Source organism: Nerophis lumbriciformis, linkage group LG25, assembly GCF_033978685.3.
Source record: "Nerophis lumbriciformis linkage group LG25, RoL_Nlum_v2.1, whole genome shotgun sequence".
NCBI lineage: Eukaryota > Metazoa > Chordata > Actinopteri > Syngnathiformes > Syngnathidae > Nerophis > Nerophis lumbriciformis.
Window position 1 is genome coordinate 6,203,618 of NC_084572.2, and position 16,383 is coordinate 6,220,000.

The following is a 16,383-nucleotide window of genomic DNA, read 5'->3' on the forward strand; positions in this document are numbered from 1 at the left end:
ATTTAAAACATGAAACAGTAAGTGGAGTAATGCGGACACGTTTGTTACTGGACACTTTCCAATATGTGTTTGCCTCGGAGTCTTTGTTTCACAGTAGTAATAATAATGACTCGGGAAATGTAGATGTCATTTGTCAAATTTAGCTCATGGAACAGTAAGTGGAGTAATGCGGACACGTTTGATACTGGACACTTTCTGATACGCTTCTGCCTCGGAGACTTTGTTTAATAGTAGTAATAATAATGACTGGGGAAATATAGATGTCATTTGTCAAATTTAAAACATGAAACAGTAAGTGGAGTAATGCGGACACGTTTGTTACTGGACACTTTCCAATATGCGTTTGCCTCGGAGACTTTGTTTCATAGTGGTAATAATAATGACTCGGGAAATGTAGATGTCATTTGTCAAATTTAGCTCATGGAACAGTAAGTGGAGTAATGCGGACACGTTTGTTACTGGACACTTTCTGATACGCTTCTGCCTCGGAGACTTTGTTTAATAGTAGTAATAATAATGACTCGGGAATATATTGATGTCCATCCATCCATCCATTTTCTACCGCTTATTCCCTTTGTCATTTGTCAAATTTAGCTCATGGAACAGTAAGTGGAGTAATGCGGACACGTTTGTTACTGGACACTTTCCAATACACTTCCGCATCGGAGACTTTGTTTCATGTTAGTAATAATAATGACTTGGGAAATGTCGATGTAATTTCCATCCATTTTCTACCGCTTATTCCCTTTTGGGGTCGCGGGGGGCGCTGGAGCCTATCTCAGCTACAATCGGGCGGAAGGCGGGGTACACTCTGGACAAGTCGCCACCTCATCGCAGGGCCAACACAGATAGACAGACAACATTCACACTCACATCCACACACTAGGGCCAATTTAGTGTTGCCAATCAACTTATCCCCAGGTGCATGTCTTTGGAGGTGGGAGGAAGCCGGAGTACCCGGAGGGAACCCACGCAGTCACGGGGAGGACATGCAAACTCCACACAGAAAGATCCCGAGCCCAGGATTGAACCCAAGACTACTCAGGACCTTCGTATTGTGAGGCAGACGCACTAACCCCTCTGCCACCGTGAAGCCCATAATAATAATAATAATAATAATAATGACTCGGGAAAATGTAGATGTCATTTGTCAAATTTAGCTCATGGAACAGTAAGTGGAGTAATGCGGACACGTTTGTTACTGGACACTTTCTGATACGCTTCTGCCTCGGAGACTTTGTTTAATAGTAGTAATAATAATGACTCGGGAATATATTGATGTCATTTGTCAAATTTAGCTCATGGAACAGTAAGTGGAGTACTGCGGACACGTTTGTTACTGGACACTTTCCAATACACTTCCGCATCGGAGACTTTGTTTCATGTTAGTAATAATAACGACTCGGGAAATGTCGATGTAATTTGTCAAATTTAAATACGGCAATCTTCCACCAAATGGGAAATAATGTTATTTTGTAGACTAACAGATACTACATTGTTTCATTTACAGAATATTTCTGAGTAAATAAGTCATTTCACAACATATATATCCGCCACTTATAGTCTGGTGCAGCTAATATATGGAAACATGTTTTTTTCTTGTAAAATTGAGTGGGTGTGGCTTATATACAGGTGTGCTCTATAGTCGGGAAAATACGGTAGTAAGAAAATATAAGTTACTTTATTGAAACATTCATTCCAGGCATTTCCTAAAATGACGTGATGGGCCAGAACCTGGCCCCCCCAAGCCTTGACTTTGACACCTGCGATGTACTCGACAGAGGTGGGTAGCCATAAATTGTACTCAAGTAAGAGTACTGTTACTTTAGAGATTTATTACTCAAGTAAAAGTAAGGAGTAGTCACCCAAATATTTACTTGAGTAAAAGTAAAAAGTATGTTGTGAAAAAACTACTCAAGTACTGAGTAACTGATGAGTAACATACACACACATATCATATTTATATATATATATATATATATATATATATATATATATATATATATACACATATATATATACATACATTGATATATACAGTATATAATTTATATTTATTTATTTTGCCGTTTTTGTTTACATGTTAAAGGTGTTTTAATGAATATACATGCATGTTTAACACATATAGATTGCTTTCTTTCATGAAGACAAGAATATAAGTTGGTGTATTACCTGATTCTGATGACTTGCATTGATTGTAATCAGACAGTAGTGATGATAACGTCCACGTTTTCAAATGGAGGAGAAAAAAAGTTCCTCCTTTCTGTCTAATACCACATGAAAGTGGTGGGTTTTTGGCATCTTATTTGTCCAGCTTCCATATTCGTTTTTATACACTTTACAAGAAATACATTGGCGGCAAACTCCGTAGCTTGCTAGCTTGTTTGCGCTGGCTTTCGGAGACTCTTGTTTTGAAAGCGCAGGCGCGATGGAGCGGCACTTTTATTGTGAAGACAGGAACTGTGCAGTCAGTCTTTAGGCTTTTGACGGGATGTACGGTTGAAATAAAAAAAGAGTCTTTTTTCCTTCACACTTTTGATTGATTGATTGAAACTTTTATTAGTAGATTGCACAGTACAGTATATATTCCGTACAATTGACCACTAAATGGTAACACCCCAATAAGTTTTTCAACTTGTTTAAGTCAGGTCATGTGACCGCCTGGCTCTGTTTGATTGGTCCAACGTCACCAGTGACTGCATCTGATTGGTGGAACGGAGTGAACGTCACCAGTGACTGTATTTGTTGAAACGCAGGCACTATGAAGGTCTGTCTGACAGACCAAAACAAACAAAGCGTGCATTAACAGATCGATAAAAATTAGTAGCGAGTAGCGAGCTGAATGTAGATGAAAGTAGCGGAGTAAAAGTAGCGTTTCTTCTCTATAAATATACTCAAGTAAAAGTAAAAGTATGTTGCATTAAAACTACTCTTAGAAGTACAATTTATCCCAAAAGTTACTCAAGTAGATGTAACGGAGTAAATGTAGCGCGTTACTACCCACCTCTGGTACTCAACACCACTGGGATGGGCGCCCCTACCATCCATCCACCCAAACATGCCAGCCACACCCAAGTCCATCCATCACTCTACCTGACCACTCATCCATCTCTCACGTCCATCCTTCCCACATCCAGCCCGGACTAACAAGAGGTCAAAGGGTGACCAAAAGACCCCCTGCTGTGACTCCTTATTCCACATAGCACCGCCTTTGGTTATTCCATCCTGTTGCTCTCTAGGAATGTATACGCACCTGGATGGTTGTGTGTGCATGCATGTGCGTGCGTGCGTGTGTGTGTGTGTGTGTGTGTGTGTGTGTGTGTGTGTGTGTGTGTGTGTGTGTGTGTGTGTGTGTGTGTGTGTTATCTCCAGGGGTAGCAGGTGGTCGGTAGAGTAAGACAGAAGATGAATGAAGAGAGCAGGAGAGCGGCGGAGCATGATCAGGCCAGGCCATGGGGGACAACACGGCTAGTCATTTATTAGCCGCACACACACACACGCACACACATGCACACGCACGCACACACACACACGTATAGAGGTGCATTCAATGTCTTCATGTCTAATCAGTACATTCCCTTTGACCTAGCACACACTGGAGCTCCATTCATCTACCTTAAGTAGAGCATCGCTGGACACAAAACTCCAGCTCTAAAACTTTCTTTGTGTGTGTGTGTGTGTGTGTGTGTGTGCGCGTGTGTTTGTATGTGTGTGTGTGTGTGTTGTCCCGCTCCAGGCCAGCCTCTGTTAAAAGTCCAGCCTCTTCTGTTTCAAGATGTTTATTGTTTTTTGACCCATTTTGTGTCCTCTTGGTGGTAATGCTCCTACTCCACAAATGTGTGTGTGTGTGTGTGTGTGTGTGTGTGTGCTTGGGTCATTGATCCAGCTGGAAGCAATAGTGTGTGTGTGTGTGTGTGTGTGTGTGTGTGTGTGTGTGTGTGTAATATTCCAGGCCTTTCATAATGATTAAAGCCTTCATTAAAATTTCATCCCAACCTGCTGTTTGCAGCTAATGGTCTTTGTGAGCACTCACAGACAAACAATAGCCAGCCGGATTTTTATCTCGCCCTTCAATACCGCGCCCCCCCCCTCTCTCTCTCTCTCTCTCCTTCCCTTTTTCCTTGGTCTTTCTCTCCTGTGTGGCTCGGGGTTTTTTGTTTATGTGCAAGGTCTGGAGGCGCCGGGGCCCTTTTTGCCGGTATGTTCCATTTTGAACCACTTTTCACCACTACTAAGGTCTATGAAGACCAGGGTATCAAAAACAACACCAGGAGAAGTCCTGCACATGTACTATGGAGGTAAACACCAGGAGAAGTCCTGCACATGTACTATGGAGGTAAACACCAGGGGAAGTCCTGCACACGTACTATGGAGGTAAACACCAGGAGAAGTCCTGCACATGTACTATGGAGGTAAACACCAGGAGAAGTCCAGCACATGTACTATGAAGGTAAACACCAGGGGAAGTCCTGCACATGTACTATGGAGGTAAACACCAGGGGAAGTCCTGCACATGTACTATGGAGGTAAACACCAGGGGAAGTCCTGCACATGTACTATGGAGGTAAACACCAGGAGAAGTCCTGCACATGTACTATGGAAGTAAACACCAGGGGAAGTCCTGCACATGTACTATGGAAGTAAACACTAGGAGAAGTCCTGCACATGTACTATGGAGGTAAACACCAGGGGAAGTCCTGCACATGTACTATGGAGGTAAACACCAGGAGAAGTCCTGCACATGTACTATGGAGGTAAACACCAGGGGAAGTCCTGCACATGTACTATGGAGGTAAACACCAGGAGAAGTCCTGCACATGTACTATGGAGGTAAACACCAGGAGAAGTCCTGCACATGTACTATGGAAGTAAACACCAGGGGAAGTCCTGCACATGTACTATGGAGGTAAACACCAGGAGAAGGTAAACACTACACTTGTCTGACTGACCTTCTTGGCTGCTGGGGAAGTTGTTTTGGAAAAGAAGTATTTATATGGCACACCTGTTGTCACATTACATGCTGACTTCATCTCTTGTTTACCTTCCAGAAGGGTCATTAGAGTTGGCCAAAGGGTAATTTGAACTCCAGCTGTCCGAGGCAAGACCTGCTTTTAATGCGCCACTCCTTTCATCGCTTCTTACACTGAGTACCGGAATGCCGGGCTACAAGCCGATACTTTTTTTCCCCACGCTTTGTACCCTGCGGCTTTTAAAGCGGCGCGGCTGAATTAATGGATTTTTCTCCGCTGGCGGCCGTAATGCAAGTAGCTTTCCGGAAAAAAAAACTGAGCAAATAAACAGAAAAGGGTGTCTTTCAGAAGAGTTTGCCTGTTGGAGTGTCCTTTCATTTGGTGCTTTCAACCGGAAGTAGAAGTGTCGTTTTGTATTCTAGCTGTCCATAGCGTTTACACTTGTGTGGATTCTTCACTCATTGCTCTAAGCAACGTTTTGTAAGTTTTACAATATAACTAAATCAATTCTTACTTACTACTCCGTATTATTAACTTACAATAACATTATTTTCTATTGTTTCAGTCTCACAAATTCCTCAGTAAATTCCCCAAAACGTCAGCGTGGCGTTAATGAGTCTGTTTAGCTGATTGGAGAGCTAGCTCGCGCAGCTTGTGGGTCCTTGACCATGACTTCTGTTTTGTTTGATCAGCCGTTTTACTGCCTTGTTACAGACACTGTTTGGAAACAATGAAGGTATGTAAATAAACATTTACAGAATATTTCTGTGTAAATAAGTCATTTCACAACATATATATCTGCCACTTATAGTCCGGTGTAGCTAATATATGGATTCCCCCCCCCCAAAAAATGTATTTAGTGGATGCAGATTATATACTCATTCATTCATCCATTCATCTTCTTCCGCTTATCCGAGGTCGGGTCGCGGGGGCAGCAGCTTAAGCAGGGAAGCCCAGACTTCCCTCTCCCCAGCCACTTCGTCCAGCTCTTCCTGTGGGACCCCGAGGCGTTCCCAGGCCAGCCGGGAGACATAGTCTTCCCAACGTGTCCTGGGTCTTCCCCGCGGCCTCCTACCGGTGGGACGTGCCCTAAACACCTCCCTAGGGAGGCGTTCGGGTGGCATCCTGACCAGATGCCCGAACCACCTCATCTGGCTCCTCTCGATGTGGAGGAGCAGCGGCTTTACTTTGAGCTCCTCCCGGATGGCAGAGCTTCTCACCCTATCTCTAAGGGAGAGCCCCGCCACCCGGCGGAGGAAACTCATTTCGGCCGCTTGTACCCGTGATCTTGTCCTTTCGGTCATAACCCAAAGCTCATGACCATAGGTGAGGATGGGAACGTAGATCGACCGGTAAATTGAGAGCTTTGCCTTCCGGCTCAGCTCCTTCTTCACCACAACGGATCGATACAGCGTCCGCATTACTGAAGACGCCGCACCGATCCGCCTGTCGATCTCACGATCCACTCTTCCCTCACTCGTGAACAAGACTCCGAGGTACTTGAACTCCTCCACTTGGGGCAAGATCTCCTCCCCAACCCGGAGATGGCACTCCACCCTTTTCCGGGCGAGAACCATGGACTCGGACTTGGAGGTGCTGATTCTCATCCCAGTCGCTTCACACTCGGCTGCGAACCGATCCAGTGAGAGCTGAAGATCCTGGCCAGATGAAGCCATCAGGACCACATCATCTGCAAAAAGCAGAGACCTAATCCTGCAGCCACCAAACCAGATCCCCTCAACGCCTTGACTGCGCCTAGAAATTCTGTCCATAAAAGGTATGAACAGAATCGGTGACAAAGGGCAGCCTTGGCGGAGTCCAACCCTCACTGGAAACGTGTCCGACTTACTGCCGGCAATGCGGACCAAGCTCTGACACTGATCATACACGGAGCGGACTGCCACAATCAGACAGTCCGATACCCCATACTCTCTGAGCACTCCCCACAGGACTTCCCGAGGGACACGGTCGAATGCCTTCTCCAAGTCCACAAAACACATGTAGACTGGTTGGGCAAACTCCCATGCACCCTCAAGGACCCTGCCGAGAGTATAGAGCTGGTCCACAGTTCCACGACCAGGACGAAAACCACACTGTTCCTCCTGAATCCGAGGTTCGACTATCCGGCGTAGCCTCCTCTCCAGTACACCTGAATAGACCTTACCGGGAAGGCTGAGGAGTGTGATCCCACGATAGTTAGAACACACCCTCCGGTTCCCCTTCTTAAAGAGAGGAACCACCACCCCGGTCTGCCAATCCAGAGGTACCGCCCCCGATGTCCACGCGATGCTGCAGAGATTATATACTCTATAGTCCGTAAAACACGGTAAAATATGAATACAAATCAGGGGTGTCCAAAGTCAATATCAGCCCGCAGCTCACTTTTTTATTGGTAAAAATACATTTGGACTTGCAATGTTCACACGGAAATGAAAAACAATCTGATAAAGATCGCACATGGACAAAAGAATCGGAATTGACTTGCATTGGGAACACGGCTCGTGATTAATGAGATATGTTACCTTAGAGCCGTCAAAAATAACAAGTTAACTCATGTGATTAATCAACAAAAAAATGACCGCATTAATCATGCACATACGCAGATTAATCACGCAATTTTTTTTAGAGTGCACATGCCACAAAAAAAAAGATGTTAGAGTTTTGAGCAAATAAATGACATTTGAAACTTGCTCCTGTATGACATTTTCACAATAACATTGTATTTGTGTCCAAATAGTTGAAATTAATCTCAATTATGTGAGCTAGTATTAAGTTGTGATTAATCCAAATTCAAAAGTGTGATTAAACAAGAAACACAAACTATGAACATAATAAAACAAACACTTACTGTACAACGTCTGCTCTCACTGGGATAAAGACCGATGGGATGATTATATCTTCCCGTTTGGATGAAGACTTTTTCATAATGCTCACAAAGGGATAAAAAAAATGAAAAATAAATGCCGCAAACGAGCGTCTTTTTGTGTCTTTCTGGCCATCTACGGGACTTTCACCAACTACGAGGCCATGCAGCAGCTCACTACGTCAACATAGCAGCATAGGCTAGTTAGCTCTCTGTGATAGTTTGTCTGCGTCAGTGCTTATAATAACATTATTGCTAATACTTGAGTTGAGTTGAGTTTGAGTTTATTTCGAACATGCAAGCATACAACATGATACATCACAATCTCCAGTTTCTCTTTTCAACATGTTCGAAAAGGAGTAGGAAGAAGCAGAGCTTATTTAATCCTACCCCTTTTCTTTTACATAACAGTTGCTAAAACTTTTGTTCACTTCCTGTTCTCAATTTATTCACAATATACTCCATAAGTAATCACAATAAAATAAGTAAATAAATAATAATTGGTGAGGTAAGTTACATTTCATATGTTGAGATAAGTAAGATTATTTTGTGAGTGAAAGAATGAAAGAATGGATGAGTTAAATAAATTCAGAATGTTTATCATGGTTCTTCTTCTTTGTACTTTGTAAACACTTTAAGTTTGAAGAGTTTCTTGAAGTGGATCATATTAGTACATTGTTTGATTGCTTTGCTTAATCCATTCCATAATTTAATTCCACATACTGATATACTGAAGGTCTTAAGTGTTGTATGTGCATACAAATGTTTTAAATTACAGATTATATTTCTCCTCTTTTTTTGAGAAGAATTGTTGTATATTCTTGGGTAGCAGGTTATAGTTTGCTTTGTGTATAATTTTAGCTGTTTGCAAATTCACTATGTCGTAGAATTTCAGTATCTTTGATTCAATAAATAAAGGATTTGTGTGTTCTCTATATCCAACATGATGTATTATTCTAACTGATCTTTTTTGTAACACCGTTAATGAATGAAGTGTAGTGTAATTATTTCCCCATATTTCTGCACAATAACTCAGATATGGTAACACTAGTGAGCAGTAGAGAATATGAAGTGATTTTTTGTCTAGAACATGTTTTGCTTTATTCATTATTGACGTGTTTCTTGCTACTTTATGTTGTATATTTTTTACGTGAGATTTCCAGTTCAACTTATCATCAATCATTATACCTAGAAATGTGGTTTCATTTACTCTTTCAATTTCTTATTTTATTTGTATTTGTGTTTGACTTTCTCTTCTACTGTTACCAAATAGCATTATTTTAGTTTTACTGAGATTCAACGATAGTCTGTTTTTGTCAAACCATCTTTTTAATTTGTTAATTAGGGCCCGCATGGCCCATTGTATAAGGACTCCCAAAGGGAGTCCTTATGCAATGGGACATAAGGACCTATTGAATTTGTAAGGTTTTATTCTTTATTCTTTATTCTTCCGCCGCCACATTAAACTGTAATTTGACCCACTTAACATGCTTCAAAACTCACCATATTTGACCCACACATCAGGACCTGCGAAAATTGCCTTTTTTAAAAAAAAACCGAACCACAAAACTCAAAATTGCGCTCTAGCGCCCCCTAGGAAAAAAAAAACTAGACTGCCTGTAACTCCCACTAGGAAGGTCGGAGAGACATGAAACAAAACCCTCTATGTAGGTCTGACTTAGACCTACATTTCATAATCGTACATTGTCGGGCTAAAATCAACAGGAAGTTGGCAATTCCCCCTTCAAGACAAAAAAGTACTAAAAACAGTAACTTTTGCCTCTTTGAGCTGTAATTTGACCCCCTTAACACACTTCAAAACTCACCAAACTGAACGCACACATCAGGACTGTCAAAAAATGCGATCTTATAAAAAAACCTAACCCCAAATCTCAAAAATTGCGGTCTAGCGCAATTTTTGAATAAAACGCAGAAAAAACTGCTCCTCGGAAGAAAAAAATGACATAACTGCCTGTAACTCCCACTGGGAAGGTCGGAGAGACATGAAACAAAAACCTCTATGTAGGTCTAACTTAGACCTACATTTCATAAATTGACAACCCCCAGCAAAAATCAACCGGAAGTTTGCTATTCCCCCTTCAAAACAAAATGTTTGTAAAAAACGGTCACCTTTCTTCAAACATTATCTCCTCTGAGCGCGTTTGTTGTTTCGGCTTCAAACTAACACAGGAGAGAGATTGAACCATTCTGATTGAAAGTTGGCGAAAGAGTTTTGATACCTGCTCCGGTTTTGATTTTATGACCCTTCAAAAAGAACCTCTGCGCTGATGCTGCTGTTTTTTCAAGATGGCTGCTTAAAAGCAGGCAGCACCAGCGTGCTCACACAATGCAGACAAGGTAGGTACACTAGACAAAAGTATTGGGACAATTTGAACTAAAAGTAGACAAAAGTATTGGGACACTTATGACTACCACTGGACAAAAGTATTGGGACACATAGCACGAAAACTGGACAAAAGTATTAGGACACTTGGGACTACAACTTGACAAAAGTATTGGGACACTTATGACCAAAACTGGACAAAAGTATTGGGACACTTACACTGCACAAAAGTATTGGGACACTTAGGAATACCACTGGACAAAAGTATTGGGACACCTACACTGGAAAAAACTATTGCGACACTTAGGACTACAACTTGACAAAAGTATTGGGACACTTAGGACTAAAACTGGACAAAAGTATTGGGACACTTAGGACTAGCACCTGCCAAATACGCGGGCCCGATCAACGCTGCTTGCAGCTTTAATTTCTTCTGTTATTATTTGTAGTATCTTCTGTGTGTTCTCTCCTGAACAAAACGCTGTTGTATCATCCGCAAATAATACTAACTTTAAATCTTTTGTAACTTTACAAATGTCATTTATATATAGATTGAATAATTTAGGTCCTAGTATTGATCCCTGAGGTACACCACAGGATATATTTAGCGTTGTAGAGGTGTGTTCGCCTACCTTCACGTATTGTTTCCTGTTCATTAGATAACTTCTTATCCAGTTTAAGACTAACCCTCTGATGCCATATCGTTCTAGTTTTTTGATTAAAATATTGTGATTAATTGTGTCAAATGCTTTAGTTAGATCCATAAAAACTGCTGACGCACATTTTTTATTATCTATAGCATTTGGTCACGACTGTTACGCTGCGGTGGCATTGTGATGCCGGAGGTCGTCTTTTCAAGATGCGGAGGGATGTCAGGAAGCGGCTTGCAGGTGAGAAGAAATGCTTTATTCTAGTGGCGGACAAAAATGTGCACGGAAAACAAGAAGGGTAGCCAAAAGATGCCAGTAACAACACAGACGAGGAGCATAAACGGGAAGGTAACTTGTTGCATGGGAGCAAAGAAAACCATGACTCAATAGCTCTCTGATTAGTGCACAGGCAACAGGTGAGTGTCCCCAACACTAACCAGAGGCAGGTGAGTGTAATCTGTCGTCATGGCAACTGAAAACACACAAACTCAAAAGGTGCTGTAAACACAAGTGACTTGAAAAGGTAAACAGACTAGGATCCTAACAAGGACATGCAAATGGAGGATTGTTGGCAGTTTTGGGTGTTTTGTTATGGGTGGAATAGTGTAGGTAGCTACATTGTTAGCTACCTTGAACTCAGTGACGTGCGGTGAGGTTGATGGCTGGTGAGGCACTGACTTCATCACAGTCAGATTTACAAACATATGAACCCTAAAGAGTATCTTATTCACCATTTGATTGGCAGCAGTTAACGGGTTATGTTTAAAAGCTCATACCAGCACTCTTCCCTGCTTGGCACTCAGCATCAAGGCTTGGAATTGGGGGTTAAATCACCAGAAATTATTCCCGGGCGCGGCGCCGCCGCTGCCCACTGCTCCCCTCACCTCACAGGGGGTGAACCAGGGGATGGGTCAAATGCAGAGGACAAATTTCACCACACCTAGTGTGTGTGTGACAATCATTGCTACTTTAACTTAACTTTAACTTTACACATACAAACTGCAGCACACAAAAAAGCACATTTAATAAAAAAAACGTTATTATGGTCTTACCTTTACTTAGAAATTAAGTCCATGCGCCGCAACTAAAGCCCTCACTTCAACTTTCCACGTGCAAGATTGAATCTATTTAAAAAAGTGTAACCGAGGGTTTATAAATGTCGCCTATACTGTATGAAACTACAAAATAACAAACACGGAGGCTCCAGTTTACACGAGGACCACTTTATTTACCTTCTTTCAAAAACCTCCGCAACGTGACATCACTTCCGCTCTTAGCGCCTTCAAAATAAGAGCTCAAGGCATATACTGTATAACAGCGCATAACAGGAACTTAACATCACAAAGAGGAAAGCCCATGAAAATAGGTTACAAAAGTTATTTAATAAGAAGCCAAAAAGTGCAAAAACAATAATGTTTGTGTTGGAGGAGTTGTGAATTAGATACACCTGCAGTCTGCAGGTGTACCTAATGTTGTGGCCCTGCAGTCATTCACAACTCCTCCAACACCAACATTATTGTTTTTGCACTTTTTGGCTTCTTATGAAATAATTTTTTTAATTAGATTCAATCTTGCACGTGGAAAGTTTAAGTGTGGGCTTTAGTTGATATAACAATTCTACGGCGGGGGTGCAGGAGGCGGGGCTACTGGAGCCTCAGCCAGTGCGTCTTTTGCAGCCGTTTTATGATCGCTCAGCACAAGAAATACGTTACACACATACAGTTGTTGACAAAATACACTGTACATTATATACCTCAGCTAACTAAACTATGGAAATGTATGATATAATTCATATAGCAATACGGTCTCACTGCACAGCAGGCCAGCAGTTAGCCCAGTCCGTCCATGTTGAGGCACTGAGTGACGTGCCTCAACTGGCTGCTGTTCACCGCACCGTCTCCTCTCAGTATTTGAACGGCAAATGTGAAAATTCAGCGATTTTGAATAAAAATAATCTAAAACTGGTAAAGTTAAATGGAAAATAACTGTATAGTATAATCACTGGATACATATAACAATTTAATTTTTTCTTTTTCTTTTTACATTTTTTTTCTTTCCATGATGGCAGGTGAGGCCCTGCCTCACCTGCCTCTAGTGACTGCACGTCACTGCTTGAACTTGTCATTTTTTACATTCAGAAACCTCCAGTATGTGTACATGACGTGATGGTGAATGACTCACATGGAAGAAAAACAAACAAACAGTTCCCATTTAAGTAGGGCAGTGTGGAGCAGTTATCAGTTGTCTTAGTACATCAGGGCCATTAATGGTAGCATTGATGCTCCAGTTTGCACCTGCTATTTGGATGATGTTCCAGTTTGCACCTGCTATTTGGATGTCAGGAGTGAAAGTGAGCGCACTAAAAGCAGAAACTTCCTTGGTGGCGAGTGAAGAAAAGAGCGCTGAGTAAGAACTGGGAGTAATCCATGTGTTGGCATAAAGCAGGTCGGGGCTGTGGTGAAAATGCAAAGGTGAGACGGAAAGAGGACTGACCTTCCGGCTCATTCTTGATCAGCTCCTCCATCTTGCGCTGCTTCAGTGAGTCCACCACGTCCGCCAGGCTGCCCTTGCGTCTCTCCGGCGTGCCCGTGGTGGCGCCCCCCTCGCTGCAGGGTCGACCCCCGCCGCCCTCCTCCTTGCCCGGTGAGGTAGCGCTGTGCTGGGTGTAAGGGCTCAGGGAGTTGCCCTTGGAGCCTTCCAGCTCCTGGAGGAAAAGATTGGGGGTGTCAATTACACAATACTTTGTTTTACTACATTTTCCTTCAACAAGTCAGGAAAAACCAAGCAAAGACACTGAAAAAGGACTTTTATTGTTTGTGCCATATTTTGGACGAGTTCACACACTGCAGGTGCTGCAGTGTCCTTCCATGTAGTGCTTCCAACCGGAAGTACAAGTGCCGTTCGCTCTTCAAGCCATTTCTACTTTCATCACTCCAAGTTTTACAATATAACTAAAACCATCCTTACATGTGATTTCATGCACATTTGTACATGCTATTGTAATGTAATGAAGTTAGCGTTGTTAGCATTAGCTAATATGCTAACACCTTTACACGTGTCTGTGTCAGTATTATTGACTTACAATGGCATTCTTTTTGTATTGTCTCAGTTTGGTAATTTCACCAAAAGGTCAGCGTCGAGTTTAGCTGATTGGAGGGCTAGCTCGCGCAGCTAGTGGCTCCATGACCATGACTTCTGTTTTGTTCGATCGGCCGTTTTACTGCCCTGTTACAGACACTGTTTGGAAACAATGAAGGTATGTAAATAAACATTAACAGCATATTTCTGTGTAAATAATTCATTTTACAACATGTATATCTGTGACTTATAGTCTGGTGCGGCTTATATATGGGAAAATGTTTTTAGTGGGTGTGGCTTATATACTGGTGCGTGGAAAATACAATAACTAAAACAATTCTTACTTACTAAAGGGTCCCATGTGTGATGTCTGTAGGAGTGTTTTCATGCATATTTGTACGTGCTGTTGTAATGTAATGAAGCTAGCCTTGTTAGCATTAGCGAATATGCTAATACATTTAAACATGTCTGTGTGAGTATTACTAACTTACAATGGCATTATTTTCGTATTGTTTCACTTTCACAAATTCCTCAGTAAAGTCACCAAAAGGTCAGCGTGGAGTTATTGAGTCTGTTTAGCTGATTGGAGAGCTAGCTCGCGGGTCCATGACCATGACTTCTGTTTTGTTCGATCGGCCGTTTTACTGCCCTGTTACAGACACTGTTTGGAAACAATGAAGGTATGTAAATAAACACTAACAGTATATTTCTGTGTAAATAATTAATTTTACAACATGTATATCTGTGACTTATAGTCTGGTGCGGCTTATATATGGGAAAATGTTTTTAGTGGGTGTGGCTTGTATACTGGTGCGTGGAAAATACAATAACTAAAACAATTCTTACTTACTAAAGTGTCCCACGTGTGATGTCTGTAGGAGTGTTTTCATGCATATTTGTACGTGCTGTCGTAATGTAATGAAGCTAGCCTTGTTAGCAATAGCGAATATGCTAATACATTTAAACATGTCTGTGTCAGTATTATTAACTTACAATGGCATTATTTTCGTATTGTTTCACTTTCACAAATTCCTCAGTAAATTCACCAAAAGGTCAGCGTGGAGTTATTGAGTCTGTTTAGCTGATTGGAGAACTAGCTCGCGCAGCTAGTGGGTCCGTGACCATGACTTCTGTTTTGTTCGATCGGCCGTTTTACTGCCCTGTTACAGACACTGTTTGGAAACAATGAAGGTATGTAAATAAACATTAACAGTATATTTCTGTGTAAATAATTCATTTTACAACATGTATATCTGTGACTTATAGTCCGGTGCGGCTTATATATGGGAAAACGGTTTTTAGTGGGTGTGGCTTATATACTGGTGCGTGGAAAATACAATAACTAAAACAATTCTTACTTACTAAAGTGTCCCATGTGTGATGTCTGTAGGAGTGTTTTCATGCATATTTGTACGTGCTATTGTAATGTAATGAAGCTAGCCTTGTTAGCATTAGCGAATATGCTAACACATTTAAACATGTCTGTGTCAGTATTATTGACTCACAATGGCATTATTTTCGTATTGTTTCACTTTCACAAATTCCTCAGTAAATTTCACCAAAAGGTCAGCGTGGAGTTATTGAGTCTGTTTAGCTGATTGGAGCTAATGGCTCCATGACCATGACTTCTGTTTTGTTTGATGAGCCGTTTTACTGCCCTGTTACAGACACTGTTTGGAAACAATGAAGGTATGTCAATAATTATTTTCAGAATATTGTTGATTAAATAACTCACTTCACAACGTATATACTTGGAAAATACGGTACCTAAACCACTCATCAAATCATTCTCTTCCTTTCTCTTAGCTCAATGCCCTGACTTTCATCCTTGGCCAGTTTTGCTAAGTCAGGGCAACACGTGTTCTCATTCTAGAATCAGACTTGGAGGTACTTGACAGAACAAACAAACAAACAAACACAACTCCGGGCTTGACAAAGTCTTCCCTGCTCAGCTTTGAGGGACGTCCAGCGCTGCACGACTCACCAGTTCCAGTCGCTTCCTTCTGCGAGACTTGGACCTGAGTCAAGGTGTGCGTGTGAGAACCACAAAAGACCCAACAACTGGCACCACGGCTACAAAACATCATTTAGTGAGCCAACGCTCAGGCTGTGTTCTTCTTGCCAAAGCTGTCATCGGGAAGAATTACCCCGCTGTCTCCGCTAAGCCGGAGTCGGGATGGATTCATAAAGCGGGAAGAAAGTTTCCAAACTGGCAAGGTCAGGTCCAGGAAAACTGCTTGGAAGACAATCCAATTGTTTGGATGTCAGACTTAATGCCCACTCAGCACAATTACATCTGACACTGAGAGGGAGAACACGGCCACACCTTCCACCCAGAATCTTCCACCCAGACCCAGACTTGGACCCCCACCACAGGACTTTCCTGTCAATCCACTTCTATTTGTGGAGGACAACATGTTTTTTTATTTCATTTTAGCTCGCAAATGAATCCATTCAGCCAAGTTGTTAGTGTTTCTC

At 41.9% G+C, this 16,383-nt stretch overlaps 1 protein-coding gene across 4 annotated transcripts in view; it reads right to left on the reverse strand.

The window, feature by feature from the left end:
• Window positions 1-16,383, reverse strand: part of sox5 (SRY-box transcription factor 5) — a 287,530-nt gene that overhangs the window by 194,050 nt on the left and 77,097 nt on the right. For all 4 annotated transcript variants that reach the window (XM_061983606.2, XM_061983605.2, XM_061983604.2 and 1 more), the window contains exon 3: window positions 13,321-13,531. In XM_061983606.2, the coding sequence (XP_061839590.1) occupies window positions 13,321-13,531 (211 nt within the window). The remainder of the gene's footprint in view (window positions 1-13,320; window positions 13,532-16,383) is intronic.